At 45.4% G+C, this 23,758-nt stretch overlaps 1 protein-coding gene across 1 annotated transcript in view; it reads right to left on the bottom strand.

Annotated features, from left to right (window-relative positions):
• CEP164 (centrosomal protein 164kDa) overlaps nt 1–23,758 on the bottom strand; it is an 83,030-nt gene that overhangs the window by 31,070 nt on the left and 28,202 nt on the right. Inside the window, 5 exon segments of the mRNA XM_006890877.1 lie at nt 676–756; nt 1,738–2,115; nt 14,623–14,700; nt 15,695–15,823; nt 16,176–16,331. Coding sequence (XP_006890939.1) covers nt 676–756; nt 1,738–2,115; nt 14,623–14,700; nt 15,695–15,823; nt 16,176–16,331 — 822 coding nt within the window.

The following is a 23,758-nucleotide window of genomic DNA, read 5'->3' as shown; positions in this document are numbered from 1 at the left end:
GCCTACAGCTGACCCCACTAACAGGTTTTCAGTGGCACTACACTAGAAGCAGGAGCAACATCCACTTCCTAAACAACATGTCCCTGGTAATGCTATGAACTTTAATAAATGATGATAGCTATATAAAGGTTTCAGGCCTTTTGTTCATAGGGTCACTATGATTTGTGCTTAACTTGATGGAAATCAACAACAACAATGTATTATATGGGAGGAGACTGCTCATCCTTTCCTGTGGAGTAAATGTTGAGTTCAAACTTGTGTCTCCAGATTGGCAGCACAGTTCCTTACTGCTAGGCCACCAGAGTTCAAGCAGGTAGTAGTATCTTACTTAATGATGGAGAAATTGGAGGTAGACACAACCTAAACTTCAATTCTACCACTATCATCACCACCCCCTTACTTCCTATATGGTATTGAGGCAAATTACTTAACCACCAAAATGAAATCCACTGCTGCAGAGTCGATCTAACTCACGGTAACCCTCCATCAGGACTCCAAGGCTGTAAGTCATTATGGGAGAACACTAACCGTCTTTCTCCCAGAAAGAGGCTGGTGAGTTCAAACCACCAATCTTTTAACTAACAGCAAAACCTATTATAATAACGCATAATGCCACAGGGACTCAAATTCCCTCCTGCTCTTCACCATCACTGCACTACCTCACCTTAAACTCACCAGATCACTGATGGACTCAGAGTTGGAAGCAGCAGAGTCGGTGAGCTGCAACTCCTTCACACGTTCACTGACCTCCAGCTCCTGAAACAAAAGATACAGACACATCACCGAGGACGCTGCAGAGGGGGACCGCTGGGGAATCTCATTCAGACTGCAGTGCCAACACAGATCTCTGCCCAAACAAAAAATGCAAATGCTTCTTCTTGAAAGCATGGAGGGACCTGGAGACCCTCTCATTCTCTCTGCACACATGCACTCAACTCCCTACCCTTAGGCTGGGCAGCCCGGCTGAGACTGGACAGCTACACCCTCAATCAGACCTACAAGGCTGTGTAATTGTAAGGAGATCCAGGTGCAGTGGGAGGGTTAGAAAGCCGCGAGTGTGAAGTCGGCTCTGATCCTAAATGAAACAGGATGAATGTGCTTTTCTATAAAAAAGAGCTTTAAAATGCTCTTTATATTAATTACTTCACCACCTATCTGGAGAAGGAATAGGGATAAGGGGTTAGAAAATCCAAAATGCCAAAGAGAGACTGGCATACCTCTGCCCATTGATATCATTGTCCTGGACTTGCCAAAGTGACTACACTACTCTCGTGTTTTGAGTTGGTTCAGAAAGAGCCCAGAAATCAATGCACAGAGTCTTGCCATAACCTGATCTACCTGTGTGGGCAGGACGGATACCCTCAGCTATGCTGCTACCTCCCTCAGGCTTCTTCCTCTACAGGAGCCCTGTGGACCCCACGTTGATGCTAAGGTATAGAAGAGAGAGAGGAAGGGAGAGAGACAGAATGAAGAAGAAATTAATAACCCAAGGAGTGGGAGTGCCAGTGATGTGAAGTTCTATTGCCAGCAGTGTTGGAGTTTTCATTCATGATTTTTCAATCTGCTGGATCTGGGCATGTTCGTCACAACTGAGGTTTGTGGGTGATGCTGTGAGCTCAGTGCAGAGCCTGCAAATGAATCATCTGACTAAGTGGTAAAGATGCGGGGCTGAGAATGTGCATAAGGCTTAAGAGAACAGCACAGGTTGTAGCCAGCCTCTGCCTACAGGTGACGTACTTCACTGACATCCGATCCTCTCTCTGATTGGGTGGAAGCCTTTTGTTTTTGCTCCTCTTCAGCTTCTTCCTTCGTGAAGCCCTCCTCTCCTGCATCCACAGATGTCTTCTTTTCAGAAACTCTGGCAGACTGAGCACCCTCTGGGTGCATGCTGGGCATCGCCTGACTCCTAGAGGCCTGGGAATCACTCTTCTCACTCTGGTCTTTTCCAGGGTGCCAAGAGCCTGACTCTCTTCCCTCTTGTCCGTGGCCATCGGCACTGCTCAGGCTGCTGTCTGCATCCTGGCTCAAGAGCTTGCCGGGCGTCGGGGGACCAGCAGCATTGGAGTCGAGAGAAGCATCCTTCTTCTCCTCTGGGGGGCTTGTCCTGGGAGACTCCTAGGGAGCACAGAGCACGTCAGAAGGAAGACGCGTTAGGGATTATAAAAAGGAGTTTAAGGACTTGCTACAAGGCAGAGATGTGCACTCTTTGACTCTAATTCTGTGCCTAATGGTTCTCAGACACCCGAAAAGCTTTCTAAAATGCTTATTCCTGGCTCCTCTCCAGATCTAGTAATTAGAATTTCGATGGTAACTGACACACCCAACCTGGCCTCCATCCACAGATGGGCTTGGAAACCAGTGCAAAGGACTATCCACCCCCTTTACCACCTATCAGGCCCTTGAGTAATAAGTCTGTCTCCAATGGTACAACTTCATTCCAGCCCCACTGGCTCCAAAGTGAGTATCTAGTCAGAATGATAACTAATAATCATGTAAGAGAAAGCGCCCAATGTCTTCAGTTTCTATATTTCACTTTTTAAAAGCAACAGGGGCGGGGAATGAGAAGTGCTCCCCTCTTCAATACCCTCCCCTTAGTCTCTGTGCAAAGAGATCATGTGCAACCCTGGAGACAGGATCTACTCAAGCTTTGTCAGTTCAGCTATGCCAAGAGGGGATCAGGTGTACAAGAGATCTACTGGTAGAAATCTCTGTGATGGATGAAGGAGACTGGGGACTAGAGAAGGTGAGGACAGTCTTCACAACATGATACAGGTCTGATACTTGTGATGGAAGAAAAGGAAGGAAGGTGATTTGATTAGAAAGAACTTCCAGTTATAACACAGTTTTGTGAAAACAGTGGCCAGGCAGGTGAAAAGGTCCATGTTAAAGGAGTTCTACCTGGGTAGAAATGGCTACACTCTGTCCCTGGGGAAAAGCACGGCCTTGGCATGAACACTGGCAGATCCAAAGGTGCAGAAGCTGGAGGCTGGTAATCTACCAACTTGACCTCAGCAGGGCCTCGTGGGAAAAGATCTGAGCAGCACACCTCAGCTAGTACAATCTATCCCCACACAAACCTCACTCTAGAGACTATGAAAAATCTAAGGCTGCTTCTACTCAAGTTCTTCTGAATATATCAAAACCGAGAGAGCAAACCCTCAGGTGGAAATACGACCAGTGATCCCTCCTGGGCTCTATGTGTGAGGCCTTCCTCCCAAAAAATCATCTTGCTAACACTGGGGCTGCCAGTCTGAACAACTTCTGGTCAAGGATTTTGAAGACTTCCTGATTGCTTATCCTGAAGACTCAAAACCAGGAGCATGATGACTAATGAGTGGTCTAAGGGCCGAAGAAGCCCTAAGCAAGGCCCTTACTGTTGCTGTCCATTCAAGTATCCACTGAGTCCCAGGATGGGACCACCTGTCTGCAGGTCTGGCAGTCTACTGAAAAGCAGTCAAGATTTCCAAGGATGGGGAGCTAGAAGCCAGGTATGCTCAGCTTAAATCTTAGTTGCATACTTATAGCTGTATGACTTTCAGAAAACTACTTAATCTCAGTTTATCGAAAAGACGGGAAGTAGCAGTACCTATTTCATAGGGCTGTTGGAAGAAAAACTAAGTCAACATTCATTAAATTAGTTAACTTTAAAAAAAAACAAAACAAAACACACCTCATTCAATGAGTTAAAGAAGTCCCTGAGTTGCATAAATGATTTATGTTCAATTTTTTTTTCTTGGAGATATAAATATATTGTTGTTGTACTTGATAGATCTCTTTTTTTATGTCTTGTCATTTTATTGCAAAGATTTATGTTCGACTATTAACTTAAAGCTTGGGGTTCAATCCAATCTAGTGGCATGATCAAAGAAAGTTTTGGTAACATGATTCCATAAAAATAGTTGTTAGCCATCATCACTCCAGTTCTCACTTACAACCCCCTCATGCGTGCAGAGTAGAACTACTCGAAAGACGTTGAAAGGCTGTGACTTTTAGAAGCAGATCATGAGGCAGATCCTCCAGGTGGAGGTAGAACCACCAATCTTCTAGGTGGAAGTTGAGCACTTGACCATTTGCACCATCCACCTCCCTCAGGCAAGAAAACTATAGAGTAATTCCACTCTATAAAACATGAGATATCAGGGAGCTCTGGTGACCTAGTGGCAAGAAGCTGCACTGCAATCCCAGAGGTGTGCAGTTTGAATCACCAGATGCTCTGCTGGAGAAGGAGGGGCAATCTCCTCCTGTACCAGTCAGATTCGATTTGACGGTACACACACAAAAAATAATAAAATTCAAAAAAATTTAAAAAAAACACACATGAGATAGCTTGGACACTGATGTTCAGAGCAGCATTATTCACAATCACAAGAACATGGAAACAAACAAAGAACATGGAAACAGCCCAAATGTCTATCAACAAACAGCTTGATTGAGAAATTGTGGTACATTGACATGATGGAATAGTATACAGCACTCAGGAACAATTTCGAAAAATACTATATAACATGAGAGAAGCTGAGAACATTATGCTAAGTGAACTAACTCAGGCCCTAAGGACAAATACTGCATACAGCCATTATTGTAAAAACAGGATAACTCGGAAGACGTATATGGATATCCAAAGAGGGATGGGGAGGTGATAGAGAGGCTAAGGGCAGGAAGGGGGAGAAAACATAGTCACAGAGTTTGGTGGGTGGAGGGAGAGGGAAAAGGAATTAGAAAAGATCCAGTGGAGATCTGAAGAGATCTATTACCATGTAAAAATGGGCATAGATCAATGGTGATTAATTTCTTTTAATTTATTATTAATTTCAATGAAAATTTACAGAGACTTTGGATTTCCATTCATTCATTGTTGCATTTTTCACCCCTCCTAACCCTCCCCCCTAGTACACTGCCCTCTTAAAAAAGTAAAAGAAAAATTATTTCATTGTTTTACAAACCCTCCCCCCAGGTCCACTCCACTAAGCAGCCTTCGCTCTAGACTCGTGTCATGACAAAAATACCTAGTCACATATCCCTTTTAAACAGTTTTCTCCCTCATTTGTTTCAATGCAGCATACATTATTGAACCCATCTTTCTCAGTCTCCCCCCAACTCCGAGGTCAGTCCTGTTTTACAACAGTGGCACCATGCAGTATTTGTCCTTTTGTGACTGAGATATTTCATTCAGCATAATGTCCTCCAGGGTCACCTATTTTGAATAATATTGCATGAGTTCCTTGTTTTTCAATGCAGCGTAGTATTCCATTGTGTGAACACACCACAGCTTCTCTATCCATTCGTTTGGTGATGGGCACTTAGGTTGTTTCCAACTCCTTGCTATTGTGAACAAAGCCACGATAAACATGGGTGTGCATATATCTGCTTGGATGTCAGTTATGGTCTCTTTGGGATATATTCCCAGCAGTGGAATTGTTGGGTCAAATGGTATCTCTATTTGCAACTTTTTGAGAAAGCACCATACCGCCTTCCACAGGGGTTGCACCATTTTACACTCCCACCAACAGTGAATAAGGGTTCCAGTTTCTCCACAACCTTGCCAGCATTTGTTGCTTGCTGTTCTGTTAAATTTTGCTATTCTGACTGGGGTGAGATGGTATCTCATAGTTGTTTTGGTGATTAATTTTTAAGACACAATGCACGGGAATGATTGTTATTAAACACAATGAATTGTTATGAAACCACAAAGCATAAATAATTTTTTTTCTAAAAAGTGAGATAGCAAGGAGTTGGAAACAACCTAAGTGCCCATCAACAAACAAATGGCTAGAGAAGCTGTGGTATATTCACACAATGGAATACTATGCTGCATTAAAAAACAAGGAACTCATGCAATATTATTCAAAATGGTTGACTCTGGAGAACATTATGCTGAGTGAAATATCCCAGTCACAAAAGGACAAATATTACATGATGCCACTGTTGTAGAATGGGACTGTCCTTGGGGTTGGGGAGAGAATGAGTAAGATGGGTTCAATAATGTATACTGCACTGAAACAGAGGAGGGAGAGAACTGTTTAAAAGAGATATATAACTGGGTATTTCTGTCATCACAGGAGACTAGAGCGAGGGTTACATGGTGGAGGGGACCTGGGGGAGGGTTTGTAAAACAATGAAAGAATCTTTTCTTTTACTTTTCCATAATTTTTGGACTCATGTACTTATAACTTGTTAGTCAAATTTGTGTCTTCTAGGTTGCAACACCCCCATGATACATCTTCAAGGATATGAACATGTACGGCCAAGCACAATCAATAAGAGTGCATCTAAATTCCAAAATCAATCTCCATAATAGTCTATGTGTTTCCTACTGCCAAAGGGGCCCTTTAGAGTAGTGAGAGAAGATCTTCACCCTGAAACCCACAGCGTCCCTTTTCAGCAGGAAGTAGCTAAGAGAATACGCCATCCCCTTTTCCTTATGACTCAGGGTGAAGTCTCTCTCAGGGAGGAGTGATAGGGAATGGCAAAGGACACACTGACAAAGAAGATTAAGCAGAACAGGCTTTGACAAGCACTGTGGCATTTGGACAAGAACAAACTGGGAGGAGGGTAGAGAGAATAGTGCAACAATGAATGAGTGGAAGCCCAAAATCTCTGTAAATGTTTATGAAAATTAATAAAATATAATTATAGAAAAAAAAAGAAAGTATATGGGTCAAGAAATAAAAGCCCATAACAGTTGAAAAAAAAAATAAATAAAAAGTGAGATAGCTGTCAATTGGAATCAACTCAATGATACTAGATTTAAACAAACTAAAGAACTCAGAACCATGCCTGCCTGATCTATTGTTCTATTAACTGCTTCCATAAAGATTAAAGCTGAAACCCTGAGGGGCGGGGGGATTGTCACACTAGGTTGCTATGAGTCAAAACCAATACAATCACCTAACTAACAACATTATAGGGAGCTCCAGTGGCTTAGTGGTAAGGAATTGTGCTGCTAACTCAAAGGTACACGGTTCAAATTCAAAAGATGCTCTACAGAAGAAAGATGGATAATCTCCTCCTTTGTGATTTACTGCCTCTGGAAACCCACTGGAGGGTCAGCAATGGTTGGTTCCAAGTTGACAGTACACAACAACATTGTATGTTGACTCACATATTCACTCACTGGGCACCCTCTATGTAAAAGAACACTGCCCTGAGGGGGCCCAAATAAGGACAAGACATAGATCCTGCCCTCCAGGAAGTCAGCTGTGAAGAAAGGAGAAATGCCCCAGAGAGCTCTAATTATGTGTCTTTACTGAACACAAGCACTGGGAAGAGGCAAGGGGCTTGACGGTGATGCAGTCATCAGCCTCATCAGCTCTAAGTAGAAAAGCTTAGAAGGGGTGGGCTCCCTACCAGACTGAAAACACAAAGGCTGGACCCTGCAGTACGACCTGTCCTTCTCCATCCCTAACGTCCAGTGTGGTTACCTCACCACGAACCCTGGGTGAGGGCAGGGAGCAAGACGAGTCCCTCGTCAAGGAAACCAGCTTAAGGGTGCAGGCTGTGCCTTCTCCTCCTGATAGACCAATAATCACCAGTATGGGGAAGAGATCAGTAAGTAGTCTGTGGGGCTCCTACAAGGTGGGAGTTCCTGGGGGCATTCAAAGGTTATCAGCCCTCCACACAAACACCCAGCAAGTGGGAAATAATCTGGCCAGGTTTATTCAAGAGCAAAGACTCTCCTGCTTGTAGCAGGAGCAGAGCCTGGCTCCAGAAGTGCTGTCTGATAATAGATCTTAAGTTAGGGGTGAGAGGTATCAAGCTATGAGTACGGAACCATCATCTTCAGGATAAAGTTCACATCTCATCCTTGGGCCCACAGAGCCTTCTTGACCCAGCCCTGGCTTGCTTCATCTCCAGCCACATGCTGCACATAATCTATCACTCCCTGTGAACAGTCATCACACTGTCCAGTTACTTTCCCATACTTGTGCCTTAACAACCCCTACTGCCCACTAACAACCTGCCGTTGGTCCTCGGCATCACTTCTTCCAGGAAGCCTTTCTCGATCCTATGACAGCAGGCCTGAGATGAGCCTTCTCCCATGCTCTATTCTAACAGCAATCAAACAGATGTGACTTTGTTTGTTTCCCTCACCAGATTAGCTCCTTATTATCCTCATCGTCTAGTTCCTGGAACACAGAAGGGGTTCACGGAATGTTTGCTCAATTTAAAAAAAAAAAACCATGAGGAAATATGTCATCCAATTGTAAGGAATTCAGATTTCTCTTCCTACTTTGCAAAATGATGATGTAATGATTACCTAATAAAGTTTTACACAAATTAAAATTTATAAATTTATTAAAATTATAAATTAAAATTTATAGAAATTAAAATTTCTATGAAAAGCGTTTATTAAACTCTTAAGTGGTGAAATAAATGTTAACCAGAGGCTATAACACATTATATATTTCAGTCACTATGAACCACATTTACAATCGCCTGAGCTTTCTGGGGGCCCATCTTATTGTTAGTAACATGTTACAGACAATATTGTGGCATATAATCTGATTATGTGATTCACAGATGTTCACCTGAAGATATCGGATGTTATGATTTAGAGATAATTGAAAATAAAAAGCACCAATAATAAAAACTAAAAAAAGAAAGAGAGCTCTGGTCGCTCCATGGTAAAGAGTCGCACTGCCACCCAAAGAAGGCACATGACTCAACTTGAAACCACTAGAGGCTCTGAGTGCAGGAAAAAGACGGGCAGTCTCCTCCCGTGCGATTTCCTGCCTCTGAAAACCCTCTGGAGGGTTAGCTATGACTCGGTTCTGACTCGACAATACACAACAACAAAAACAAAAGAGACAAATAATGAAAACTTAAAAAAAGGTATCTGACTTACATGAGAACTGAGTATACACATAACAGAACAGACAGAATCCTGTCTTAAGCTGAAGACCACCTATGTTAATACTCAAAATTATGGAAAATAATCTATCAGAAATCAGAATGAGACTCTCACTACCAGGTCCAGGTAGTTAGGGTCCCAATCTTCCTACAAAAATGTTAGGTCCAGTCTATCTAACTGTGCAAGCTTAATTTCTTACTGTTTTAACAAGGTGGGGCTTACACTCAGGTGCCCACCTACACATTAAGACTGGGAAGCATGGCTAATACGACCTCAGCTTGCATTCACTGTGGCCATCCTGACTAACTCCAAAGACAGGGCAGCTTAGGCACATCTCAGGGCAGAGAAGGTAGCTGCAAACATTTGCTAAAGATTACCCACCAAAGAAAAACTGCGTGTCCTGAACACCCGTCTGACTCCAGGCTCATCTCTTTTTCTTTACTCTCCACTCCTGACACTCTGGTCCCACATCACCATGGCCCAAGGCCTAAAGCCTGGACTGGAATGCACCCTAGGTAAGGAAGACACAATCTCCTGCCCCAGGGCTTGGGGGTGTTCAGGTAAGGCCTGGGGTTTGCCCTTGGCTCAGAGTCCTGTCCCTTCTGTCACTTCTGCCACAGCCTCAGGTCCTTGACTATCTCAAGGCAAATTTCTGTTGCTCTTTTTGTTGTTGCTGTTGCTTTTTTAAAAAAGACCTTGCCATCTGCATGCGAAGGGGTGCAGGACAGTGCCTGAAAGAGCCATTCATGAATATTTAATATCCACCCCCAAGCTAGGATAGGTCCAGCGGTGTGAGCCCCCTCCTCCAGTGCTGGAGCCCTTACAGCAGGATTCCAACAGTCCACGTGGTACATACAGGAGGGGGAGCTGGGCATCAAGGTTGGTGCTGGTCCTATGTGGGGAGGTCCCCTTCAAGGCAGCCGTCAGTCCAGCTGACTCTCCACATCGCATTCCCACTCGATTAGTCTCCATTCACTGCACAGCCCCCTGGTGTAGTTAGCGCTTTCCAATCACACTAACATCACTGCCTGCTATTTCTAAGCCCTGGCTCCCTCCCTCGCCTTTGATCCACTGACAGGCTTTTCACCATCTCTGCATGCTGCCTGCTCCCTGCCCTTCACTCTCCCCACCTTCACTCACACCCATTCTCACTGTCTGTTTCATGAACCCTTGCTTTTTGATTCTGTAAGAAGACTAGAAATGGGGTAAGCTGGGAGGGAGGTAAGGGAGGGAAAGATGAAGCGGGAGAAGCATTCTTACCATCCTACTGCCCTCTTATGGAATCATGAGCAAAGTGACTGTGGACCACTGAAAGGGATCTTCTACGGCCACCTGGAGGCCCAGGAGCAGAGACTGGACATCAGCTCAAAGATCCAAGGGCTGTTAACTGTAACCAGACCTTTTCAAAGGGCAATGCTCATGTCTGTGCTGAGATTCCGACTCATCCCACCACTAATCTTTCTCAAGAGAAAAAGCTCTAGCTACTGCCTGAGGTTAGAGCACAGGAACTCAACACTCCATGTGGCAAAAAAGAACGAAATCTGCTGGGATGCTGAAGAAAGGGGTGGGAGGTGTCCTTAACACCTCCCACTCCAGACATTTCCCCCTGTCACACTGGGCGGCCTATTTATATTAAAGAGGTTATAAGAATATGTTTAAAAGCTCCCACTCCAGCACAGAAGCAGATTCATCAGAAGGAAAACCTTTGAAAAGCCAGGGCATGTCAAAGTAGAAAACCCCTTTGCTGGCATCTATACACCATTGTGAAGTAAAAATTAGCCCAAATAAACTGCAATCATGATTGATTCACATTAGGATCTTCAGTCCACCAGCTGACAGCAGGGACCATGTAGCTACTCTATCCAGAAAGTAGGACAGTCAAGAGAAGAAAACTGCATGCACCCTGAGTGAAGAGCATCTCTGTCTCAATGGGGTTCATTCATTCATTCCCTTATTCCTTCTCTCAATTATGCAGCAAAACTTCTCCCAGGTACTTCCTTTCTGTGTCCCAGACACTGGTCTGGGTGCTGGCCACATAGATGTATGTGAATACAGCAGAATCTCTAACTTGCTCATTGGAAACTGTCCTCATTATCCAAAAACACAGCAAACTTCCTTTTGACACCCCTAATTCCATTCATGGTCATTCTTCTGGCCATTCAAAGTTTGATGCCCTCTTTTATTCCATCTGTACTACACACCATAATGGCAGAGGAGAATAAACAAAAAGTCCTACGTTTAGAGTTTAGGGAACCAAACTGACTAAAGACTTTGGATAAAACCCAACCAGAACAGGCCCCACTCAGAAGGAACTGTTTCAAAGCAGACAAGTATCAGATGAGACACACTTGGTGGGGAGGGTACTAAAATTATACCACTATCCATCTGCTAGTTTGTAGTACTACGGAGGTTTACAAGCGGCTGTGATATTGGAAGTTCTGTCAGTGGTACTTCAAATATCAGCAGACAACGGGGTTGGACAGACTTCAGCAGAGCTTCTAGGCTAAGAAAGATTAGGAAGAAAGGCCTGGCAACAGACTTAGGAAAAATCACCCAATGAAAACCTTACAGCTCATCACAGAATGTTGTCAGATAAGAGTGCAAAAAGATGTGAGGCCCCCAGAGTGGAAGGCATGTAAAAGCCACAACAGACTCAATGATAACTAATATTAAAATTACTGATTAAAATATATCTGGTCAGAGCCAAAAATCTGAACTAATGAGGTCTAATTATAAAAAAGGGCCTACCCAGTGTCTAGAGCTAGATCACCCCAGAAGGCCCACCTCCATCTCTAATCTCAGGGCCCGTCAGCCAGGATGTGCAGCCTTTAGTGGCCCAAGACATCAACCAGGCTCTCATCGTTAAGTGGAAAACCAAGAAATTAGGGTCAGAGATAGTAAGAGCGTAGTGATAATAAGGAAGTAGTTTAAATCCATGCTGCGGCTACTACTGCTTGACAGATGAATTTGTTTCCTTTACTTTTTATTATCATTTGAATGAAAGTTTATCAGTTGGTTTTCTATTCAACAGTTCACACCCATTTTGTTCCCTGACACCGACTGCAATCCCCACAATGCTACAGTACTCTTTCACTTCCTCCCTGTGCTCACTGGTTCAGTCCTCCTCCTTTCCTGCCTCCTGCGCTTTATCCTGGGGCAAGTATTCCCCCTCCCCTACCCCATGGTCTCCTGTGGTTAACTGTTCGAAGGAGTGTGTACCTGCTTTTCTTCCCCTTACAGGCCTGTCTATTGTGAAAGTCATGCTGGTGAGTTCAGTTCCAGCTTGCAGGGTAATTAAGGGTCACCTGCTCAAAGGTTCTCTCTGTCTCCATCAGACCAATAAACCTGGTCTTGCCTATATATTGAGGTTTGTTTCATATTTCCCCCCACACTCTATCCAGAACCCTCTACTGTGAACCTGCTCAGAGTGGTCGGCAGTGGGAGCTAGGCACCCCTTGGTCTCAGGGCTGTGGAGATTTGAGCTCATGAATTCTATTTTCTCTTGGGACTGTTTCCATGTATCTTTGAGTTTCTTCACTTTTCTACACATTAAATAGGGGGTAGCAATAGCTGAACCTTAGGGGGCCACTTGCAAGCTTATCAGACTCTAGTCTCTACTCCCCAACATAGGATGGAGAACACGTTCTTTGTGGATAGTCAGACCAACTGATCTTGATGTCTGAGAGACTCTGCTTCTGAGTCTGCAGACCTTGCAACTCTTAGCTTTAGTTATAGCTAAATTGACACAGCTTTGCCCTATATAGATATATTTATAACACATGCAACTGCCTACATAGAAACATCACCTTCCAAACCCATGTATGTTCAGGGATTACATTCCTTCACGGACCCTCTCTGTCCATGTGCCCACTTGTAACAGTCGTTTTTACTGAAAATGCAGGCAGTGTCTCTAATTCTTGTGCATCTCTCCATATTTTGCTTTTCTTTAGAAATATTGTGCTGATCACAGCCTTTTCCTTCACCCCAATGAATGCATGGCTGATTAATCAACATTCTAATAAAGTGCCAGTGCTCTAATTGATTAATAAGATGTTTCCAATGTTTGATATTTTCATTTATTGAGCTGGTTCTGACTCATAGCAACCTGATCCTCCACCCAGTTTCTGAGGTTGTAAACCTTTACCAGAAGGGATTGTCCAACTGTCTCCTTGGCGCGTCTGGTGGATTAACACTCCTGCCCTTTAGTTTAGCAGTGCTGCCAGCACGCCACACATTAGTCTTGTGACAAATTTAACTGATTAAGTTTACAATCAGTATTTCAATGTTGAGTTTATCTTAATTAGACCGGGAAGTCTATCACTGAGTTTACTATTTTTTGTACAAGTATAAGAATGTATTGGGAACTTCTAGGTATTTCTAGGTACCTAGGTTTTGGGATTTGTTTTTGTTTGAGTTTTATAAAGAGCAGTTCAGTGGCAATGGAGGACTAGAAGCAACAGGCAGCATGTAAGACTATTTGGGAAGGTGTTCTCATTCACGCTCTGCATCTTCCAGACCTTGTGCCTTTACTCAAGCTGTTTACTTGTCTGCAACATCCCGTTCATCTTCCACGTCTAAAGCTTACCTACTCCTTAAGACCCAAGTCGAGTGTCATTTTTCCATCAACTTTCCCCTGATCTCTTGTAACAACTTCGTCCTCAGAACTCTGTCAAACAGTGCATCTGTGCTACAGCTGCTCACATGCTCTGCTTTACAGTTTCCTAAACAGTCATTCCTCCAGCATTTGCTGGGCGTGAATGAACTAAGTACCAAGTACCTAGTGAGTTTCTTCTCCCTGAGATGCAAACTCCTTGAAGACGGATATAGCCATGTCTCCCACAGCCAGCAGTCAAAATTAGGAATCTGAAAGAAGTCACATCTCTGTTCAAAGCTCTGGTAGCCCCCAAAGCCTGTGTAATATGGAATCAAATCCAAACTTCCCAGCTGGGCATAGAGGACCTCCACGGCCCAGCCCCAGCCTGCCTCCATAATCCCCACCCTCAGTGCTCTCCCACCTGAGCTCTGCATTCCAGAAGGAGGAACCATCCTATCTTCCCCACAATTCACCCTGCACCATCTGCTCTCCTCTCACGGCTCGTCTCGAGTCCTGCCCATCAACCCTCCTGGCTTACTTCAGATGTCTGCTTCTCAATAACGCTTTCTGCAGTCACCCCAAATTGCAAGGAGCCTCTGAGTTCTCTCTTCTCACAGCATGCTATTTAACCTTCCTTACGGGAGCCTTGGTGGTGCAGCCCAGAGAGAGTTATGCTGCTAATCCAGAGGCCATGCCTCTCTGGCAGTTCAAATCCAACCGCTCTTAAGGAGAAAGATAGGCAGTCTCCTCCTGTTCTATTTATAGCCTTGGGAACCCACTGAAGGGTCAGCTACGAGTAGTTTCCAGCTCAATGGCAATGAATTGAGAGTGCTGAAGCCTTTAGCATACCCTACTCTGTGTGTTCTAGTCATTTAGTTCTCTCTTCTATGAGACTCTAAGGTTTTAGGGCAGCAAGCCATATCTCCTTTATGTTTGAGTGATCGATACACTTGCCAGTGTATTTTGTGGAAGCAGTCAACGAATGGTGGTTACCTGGTAAATTAATAAACTCCTTCTCCCTCTTGTCCTTCCACCAATTCTCAGAAACCCCATGCGAAGAGGACTGAAATAAAATGGTTCAGCTTTCAAAAATGCACCCCACAAAGTGTAAAGCCTAAGAAACAAGGAGGGACAGCCCAGGCTGGCGCATTTGTCGGCAGGAGCTTCAGGCTCTTACCTCATACTCAAAATCACCCCCTAGGGCCCCAACATCCAGGTGCAGGTTCTTAAGAAGCTCACTTGAGCTGCGGAGACTCTGTGGGGATAAAAATAATTACAAAGGATCAGTCTAAGAAACTGGATGGGAAAACTCATTATAAGGAGTCAGTTTAAAGAAACAGGGCAGCCTCAGGGTGACCGGGATAGGGAGGAGAAATGGACACTGTTGAGCTGGCACGTAATGCCCAGAGAGGACTTCAGTGGTGTTTCAGGTAGGATCCTGACAAAAAGCCTCACAAAACTGCCTTTGCCTACCTAGCATGAACAATGGTTCAAGTGGCCAAGACTTCCTGCACTAGTTATGCTTACTGAGCTAGATGTAGGAAGAATTGAGACTGGTCAAGAAAAGGAGTGGTATGCACACCCATGTTTATTGCAGCTTTGTTCAGAATAGCAAGGAGTTAGAAACAACCTAAGTGCCCATCCCCAAACAAATGGACAGAGAAGCTGTGGTATAGTCACACAATGGAATACTACTCTGCATTGAAAAACAAGGAACTCATGCAATATTATTCAAAATAGGTGACCCTGGAGGACACTATGCTGAGTGAAGTATCTCAGTCACAAAAGGACAAATATTGCATGGTGCCACTGTTGTAAAATAGGACTGACCTCGGGGTTGGGGTGAGACTGAGGTTCAATAATGTATACTGCACTGAAACAGATGAGGGAGAAAACTGTTTAAAAGAGATATGTGATTAGGTATTTTTGTCATGATCATAGTCCAGAGGGAAGGCTACATGGTGGAGTGGACCTGGGGAGGGTTTATAAAACAATGAAAGAATTTCTTTTTTTTTTACTTTTCCAAGAGGGTAGTGTACTGGGGGGAAAGGTTGGGAGGGGAGAAAAGTATAACAATGAATAAATGGAAATCCAAAGTCTTTGTAAATTTTCATTGAAATTAATAATAAATTTAAAAAAAAAGATTTAAAGGGGGAAAAAAGGAAAGAAGTGGTGCCTCACAAATCAGTTTTACTTCTCTTCAAAATAGCACGGAGGGTCTACAGGCCGGGGAAGGGCTTCCTCAGTACCTGGTTGTCACTCTCCTCCTTCTCGTTGGGCTCCTCCCCTAAAGCCAACAGGTTGAGAACATTCTTATCCTCGTGAATGGATTCCAAGAGACTTTTTGTAAAAGCCGAACTCTTGAGACCCTGTGAGTGCTCCCAAATAGAGAGAAAAGTCAAAGGACTCCCCAGGAAGACCTTTAAAACAGCCTTTAGAATGCATTTCCCACTCTCAGTCCCACTCTGCACGCAAAGCTGTCCTCTGTCCCTCCAGCTCTTCTCTAAGTCCTGCTGCATGGACAAGGGAAGCAGTAGGGAAGACTCTATGGCGTGTATCTATTTTCAACTGCCCACAGTTCATATCCAGCATCACACAGTATGTCTACTCTTCCCAACAAAATGATGAGCTTTGGACGCTCAGCCTGTGCTCTTTCTCATCTCTGGGTTCCGGTGCCAAGCAGGGGACATGCAGTAACTAGATCCAATGATCACATGGGAAAGTATTTACCAGCATTTGTTCTCCAGGCTGATTGGACTCCACCAGGTTTCCCATGTTCATGCTTTGAGATCCACGAAGAGCAGAGGGTGGGACATCCCCAAGGCCTCGTAAGGGAGCCAAACCCCCAAGAGGAACGTGGACTGGGGCTAACGAGGAACGCAGGGCCTGGGCAACAGAAAACCTCATTACAAATCCAAAGAAACTCATTACAAATCCAAGGAACCATGGGCTCTGGGAGTGTTGGGGACAGATATAAAAATACACGGTCTAAATCTTGCCCGCTCAAATTTAAACCACCTCTGCTCAGAGGCTGCTAATGAAACACAACATCCAGAAATTACCATGGTGTCAAGTGTGTAAGAAATCACGGGCTGGCTTCCTGCTTCTCATACCTCTGCTGCTATCTCACAGCAAACACTTCTTTTACATCTGGCAGATGCTCTGCTCACCTCTCAAAAGCCATATAGGAAGTATGGGGGAGAGGGGAGCAGAGACAAAATCCTCAGGTGTCATCAGAAAGAGTCTCTACAGATAAAGTCCAAAGTTAAGGGGTCAACAGACAGCAGCGTGCACATACTATTGAGGGCACCAGAAGTGGACACCAGCCAAAGGTGGTTACCTCTGGGGAGGGTATACTCTCCGAAGAACCCCTCTATTATATTAGGTACCTGCACTCTGGTACTATCTGACTATTTCAATTATAGCTATGCATTGCTTTGACAAAAATAAATATAAATTATTTAAAAGTATGCACAAGCAATGAGAAAACTTTCTTGCTCCTCCATATGAGGAGGAGGCGGCGGCTTGTAAAGGTAATAATGTGACCAGTCAGTCCGTCCTTTCCCTTCCCTCTTCACAGGAGGGCCAACTCAAGGATGACTGCAAAAAGGAAGGAGGCTGGGAGACCCCGGGTTACTCAGCCTCAGATGCCTCAGTTTGTTTTGCAGGACAGACGATGTGGACCTTGCCATCTAGGGTTTGTGGAGAAACTCAAATGAGATGGTTTTATGAGTGGTGAAGCTCTACAAAGTATTAAAGAACTGTTATTCTAGGGGTGGCCTAGACATAAGGAGTTGTGCTGCCAAGTCAAAGGCAGGTAGTTTGAATTCCTGGGAGGAAGATGGGCAATCTCCTTCCACGTGATTTACAGCCTCTGAAAACTCACTGGAGGGTCAGCTATGAGTCACTTCCAACTCAACAGTTCATAACAACAGCAACGCATATAGCAACATGGGTTTCTCAGAAATAGAGGCATGGATAGCATTTTGGGTACAAATTTTTAAAAGTCCTTTAAAATGGTGCTGGAGATGAGTATTGAATATACCGGCTGATAGGAGAACAAACAGGTTCATCCTGGAGAGGGTGAAACCAGGCTGCTTCTTGGAGACAAGGATTCTGAAGCTCCGTGTGACATACTTTGTACATGTTGCAAGGAGGGACCAGTTCTTGGAGAGGGACATTATGCTTGGGAGGATAGAGGGACAGCGCAAGAGAGGAAGACCCTCGATGAGACAGATTGATTCCGTGATTAGGGTAATAAGGGTAGGTGTGTCAGAGACAATAAAGTTGGCATAGGTCAGAGCAGGGTTCAGGGCTACTGTACAAAGGGTCACTATGAGTCGCAAGCGGCTCAACAGCATATAAAAACAACAATAATAACAACAACTTTAAAATTTGTTCCTAAAACTTTTTGAAAATACAAAAGTTCCATTTCTCTCTAATCCCACAGGGACTGAAGAGAAAAAGGAGCTCAGAGGAGGTCAGATTGACAAAATAGAGTTGACCGGTCTGGCCACGCAAAGGCATAGCCTAGGAACTAGACCATCAGCTGGCTCCCAGCCACCAGTGCCTGATTCTGTGCATGGACGGCACCAGATGCTCATCGGAAAGGTGAGATGAGAACCAGAGAGAGCCTTTGTAGAGTCCAAATCACCTGATATAATATGATAGGGTGTCTTTGGCAAGGGGAAAAGGGACCAACAGCAATTAGCCAGCATTATCCATGCATCAGGGGCCTGGACTAAGCACTTCCCATGTAATGTATCATTTCACTCTCACAACCCCCTGTGGCTGGCTCTACTTCCACCCACTATGCCCACATGAACAGAGGCTAAGCCGCTTGTCCAAAGCCACAGGGCCGAGAAGTGGACATCAATGGGACCAGGCTTATCTCTAAGGAAGTATTATATTTCCCCTCCTGATTATGGAGAAGAGTCAGTAAAGCTTGTCTGAGGTGAGCAAATGGTATGCTCCTCCTAGCTTCAGCCCTTCCAACCAACCCTGGTGTACATGAAAGCAAAATTCCTCTCACAGTGTATTTATGGAAAATTACAGACTCCTAACATGGCTAATTTGCTAACGTGCTGGGGGCTTGAGAGAGGGAGACAGGCATGCTGAGGGCTTTGTTCTCCCAGGCCTTTACCAAATCAGTGTTTAGCAGGGAAATTATACATTCCTGGCTCCTAGCTGATCATCTTCTCTAGACGGCCATTAAGTCTGAGTATGGGGCTGTGCCTGGCGTTGTCCTTCAGAGCGGATAAACTTGCTGCCATTGGGCTAATTAAAACTTTCAGGATAATCTGCAGCTTATCTGATATTTATAGGACTACAGTAGTCATTAGAGCTAGCAGAGAACCAGTGCACAGCAGCAATTAGGAACCAGAGGTAACAACTGGGTAAAGCCACAGCTGGGCAACAGCAAAAGAATAGCCGGGAAATTCCTACTGATCCTTCCCCATGATTTCTAATCCCACTTGATTTCTTCTGAATGAACAGTATGACTCTTTAAAGGGACAAAGGGTCAGAATGACAGGGCAAGCCCAGCCCTTTGGCAATTCCCAGTGGGAATGGAAGTGAAGTCACAAATAGGATCTGCACCAGCTGGAGACAGGTTATTCAGTGTTTTCTGGGGTCCTGGGAGGCAAAGAAGGCAGAAAGGTCTCAACGACTAGCCTTCATGAGAACATGAACACCCCTTTTCCGTTTGACCCACTCAAGGGACTAAATTTGGCACGTGGCACAGAGTACCACCATGAAAGGACCTCTCAATCATCAGTTAATGGAAAGGCTTCCAAAATGCTGCACCTAAGTCCCACACAAGTACCTGGATCAGCACCTCCTTACCAACTTGGAAACTTGGCATCTTCAAAGCAGATGTGAATTATCCATGAATTATAGTTAGATGCTCTAGTTAGGGAGCTCCAGTAGCCTACTGAAAAGGAGCTCCGCTGCCATCCCAAAAGTACATGGTTCGAATCCACCAGCTTTTCCACAGGAGAGATGGGCCATCAACTTCCATGGGATTTACTGCCTCTGAAAACCCACTAGAGGTTCAGATATGAGTCAGTTCTGGCTCGAGGGTACCCAACAACCGTTAGATGCAAGGAAGGGAAAACACAGATGCCCCTTGGTCCCTTGGTAGAGGGGTAGCAGAAACATGAAATACCCCACAATACAGCCATAGTGGATAATTAAAATCTCTGGTGGCCTAGTGACAAGAAGCTGTGCTGTAATCTCAAAGGCATGCAGTTCGAGCCACTAGCTGTTCTGTGGGAGATGGATGAGCAATCTCCTTCTGTCTCTGAAAACCCGCTGGAGGGTCAGCTATGGGTCAGTTCTGACTCTACAGTACACAACAACAACAACAATAGCATATACCCAAGGAAGGGAACTAAAAAGAACACAAACCTAGTGGTTGTATTAATATGTGAACCCAGTTGGCTCTCTCTTAAATTCACTAAGGCTCTCAGGCCATGCTCTCTATGAAGCGTACCTGGTCGAGAAGCTGCATCTTGCCTGGCTCTGCAGCCAGCCCTCTGCTGGAACTCAACTCAGTTAGCCCCTGCGTGACGAGGCTGCTGTGAGACTGGAAACAGGCTTGCTGAGCGGCCTCCTGCCCAGCAAGGGCCAGGACTAGCTCCTGAGGATGCTGCCGCAATGCGGGCCCCCACGTGAAAAACTGCGAGTCCCTCTCCAGGGTTCCCATGGTCTCGTGCTTACACTCCCTAGACATTCCGGAAGACTCTGCCGCCATACAATAGACCATGCTGGCGATGTCTTTGCATGGCATTTCCTGCATACTCTCAGGCAGCTCCAGGCCCTCCAACCGGCTGGAGATGTTGACCATCTGCAAAATGTGCTGGTAGAACCTCTGATCCTCAGAGTAGTCTTCACTCTCAGACTGCTCATCCGCAGAGCTCTGCATGTGGGGCAGCTGGGATGCTAGGAATGGGCCAATGTGGGGAGCCCTGCATGCCACACCTGACAGATCTGCTCCTAGCTCCGCTCCCAGGGGGCTCTGCAGGCCCCAAGGGAAGCTGATCTCTTCATCCAGGATGTGAGAGCCAATAGGAGAGGCCGGGCTACCACTGCTGCTTTCCAAGTGATGTCTAAATACATCAGGTTGCTGACCTTCATCAAGGGGCACTGGGGACCCTGGAGGGTGTCTCTTTTCACTGACAAGAGGGAGACTAGGGGAACTCCCCAAAGGAACATTCTGAACTGCCTGTGTATCAGAGGAGGGAACGAGAGAAGGATTCTGAGGTCTACTTTCAGCTGAGGTCCCCAAACCCTGAGGGCCACTGGGCTCTGTTTCTTTGTTGCTCTCTGGGGTGTCCTTGTTAACAAAGCTGGAGACCTGTCCCATCCACAGTCCTGGAGGTTCTCTCCTCCTCCTTCCCCTGCCTATGCTCACCCCTTCTCTAGGAACTTCCTGCAAACTCAGGTCTTCAACTGGACTCCTATCTAACAAGAATAGCTTGTTCTTCCCGATAGGCAGTATGGGGTCAGAAGAACAAGGGGACAGGGAGGGGGGCTCCTCCCCAGGACATGGCAAAGAGATGGGGCTCTGGCCCTTGTCCCCCCCAGGTCCTGTGGGGCTCAGCTTGACTACATTGTGGCTGTAAGGCTCCTCCTTCATCTGTGGCTCTTGGATGCCTTCAGAAAGCCTTGAGTGGGCAGAGGGCTGACTCTTGCTCTCTACCACATCCTGCCCACTGTGGAGTGGCCCGAAGTTTTCAGGGCCCAGAGGGCTAGGTTTGTGCTGTCTGGACCTCATTTCCAGCTCTTCTATTTCAGGATCTGAAAAACCCAGGTATATTTTCTCTGCTGGCTTCTGGGGTCTCTCCAGACACTGCTGATCACCTAATTCTGTTCCGCATTGTGCTGGGGCTCTGCCTAAAATTTTCTCCACGTCGGCAAAGATCTGGTGGGTTCGAGAAGATTGGCCTTTGGACAGCGGCTGCAGCTTGCTGGGCAGGGTGGCCATGAGAAGCCAGGGGCTGTCACCCAGCATGTAGGAGTTCTTCCCTTTCTTAAAGCAGCCCTCACTTCTAGCCTGCATCTCTTGTCCTAGGTCCAAACCAGCAAGCCCAGGTGCTGGAAGAGGGGATGGGCCGTGGAGAAAGGAAGGAGGCAGAAGTCCCTGCTCAGGCTCTGTTTCCTAGATGGGCATATAAATATGCAGAGAAAACTGAGATAAAGTCTTTCCAACTGCCACCTCAGCCTCTGGCATAAACCCGCCCTCCATTTAAAGTAAATTACAAACCCAAGAGGGAAGGAAAATTCCTTTGGGCTGAAAATATACTGTTTTCTTGGCCCTAGTTTTCTTATTTGAAAGAGCCCGGACTAGATCAATGGCTGGGAAACCTCACTCCTTAGAAGAAAAGTGGGAGTCATTCTACAAGGTACCTTGGGGGCCACTAGTGTGTACTTGTGTGTGAGAGAGGGGTTGCCAAGACTCACACCCTCAACTTCAGCCAAAACCATTCCACTTTTCTTTTATATAGTGGACTTCCATGAAGGAAGTGATCTGAAGACAGGCCTTTACTATGGACAAAAGTCTGAAAAACCAATCAGATCATCCCTACGGGAAAATCACCAACCAGATTCTCTTAAGCCTCCTTCTAGTTCTTCAGTTCTGAGATCAATCAACTTCATAAAACCCACTAACTTTACCAAGGATTACCAAAAATGTTCTATGGAGGAAGGGAGAAACAACCAATATCCTGAGCTTTGAAAACAGTCTAGAGTCTTCTACCAAAAGCATGAATTGGTCCTTCTTGAGAGGGGTCCACAGAGTTAGAAAATCTCAGAGCTGGAACATGCACTGTCGACATTCACACTGAACAGCCCCAACCTGCAAGTGCAGACCTCCAGAAAGCCCAGACCCCTAAATCTGGGGCGCCCAGTTGGCTCACATGTGAGGTACATGTTTACAGCCTTACCACCGAGACCAGCAACTCAAGGTTGCCCAACTGTCCTCTCCTTCTGAAAGCTCAGAAGGAGCCCTTTCTAACCGTGAACTCCATGAGCACAGGCTCAAACCTAGAACCCAGTCAGCCACCCACCCCTCCACCCTAGAATCCACATTTCATTCCCTCTGCTCACCTTGAGTCAATCGAACTGAACAACAATGGCAACAATCCTGGGCTAGTGAAAAGCCCATCATCCATCATTTGCCTTTCAAATAAACTGTACCCTTTAGAGTACATTACACAATTAGATAGTACAATTTATTTAGAAATGCCTGCCCTACCTAGCGCCTGGAAATGATAAAAACATAAACTGGTCGGCAACCACTCAAAGCCAGAGCTGAGGTCCGGGGAAGGAAGAAAGGGCACATCTTCACTAAGGAAGTAGCATACAGCTCTGGTAGCAAATACAATAAACCAAACAGCCAAACAAATGGACTACTGTAGGGGTCCCTAGTATTCTCCAACTGGCTGAACTGTGTTATGTCATCTCGCCTCCTCGTGATCCACCTGCCCACACCCGGGTGAAGGTAAGATGGCCTGAGGTTCCCTGTACACTACAGGGTTCCAGGAGAGACTCCATCTCCTATCAGGACAGCTCCGGCCTTAGCTTCTCTTGAGGGCCAGAGCTCTGCCTTCCATGAACAGAAGTACTGGAGGAACCAACCACCACAATCATGGGAAAGAACTCTGAACTGTGAATGAAGAAGCAATCTTACAGGCGAGTTCTGACCATGCAATGGAGGACCACACGCTAAAGCGTGGGGACTATGAGACAGTGAAGCCATTAACACTTATTCTGCATCTGCTTGACTTGGCAAATGGCTATTTACCAGAGAAATAAAATTCCATCCTTTGTGAGGCACTGAAAAAAAAATGTTACATGAACCAAGCTGGTCAAATTACAATCAAATTTTCATTTTTCAACACCAACCAAGACACTAGGAACAATAATAATTCATGGGTGTACACAAGGCCCAAAGTTTTTCTTTCTGGATCTTGAAGGCACTGGTGGTCTCTCAACTAAACCGTGACTACATGGACCATCTTCAAGTAACAGCCCTGGGAGACAACGTATTCACACCTGACTCTAAAAGAACAGGAAAGAGGCTTTAATCATCCAGGCCCACTGGCCTCAACCCAGCTGCTCCTTATCCTTCATTTTGAGGGGCAGAAGGCATCACTCCTCAGACAACTTCAAGACACCATTCGCGGGAGAGCTCCCGCCCTCTCCCTATTAACTAGTACGTACTTCCCAAGGACAGACAGAAACTGCCTAGAGAAACCAATAACTTCCAGGATCTGAAAGGATATTTGCCAGAAGGTAGGCTTAATTCAGAT

Source organism: Elephantulus edwardii, unplaced genomic scaffold (genome assembly GCF_000299155.1).
Source record: "Elephantulus edwardii isolate Elephantulus edwardi_28Jun2011 unplaced genomic scaffold, EleEdw1.0 scaffold00093, whole genome shotgun sequence".
Classification (NCBI taxonomy): domain Eukaryota; kingdom Metazoa; phylum Chordata; class Mammalia; order Macroscelidea; family Macroscelididae; genus Elephantulus; species Elephantulus edwardii.
This window is presented reverse-complemented; position numbering and strand designations above follow the sequence as displayed.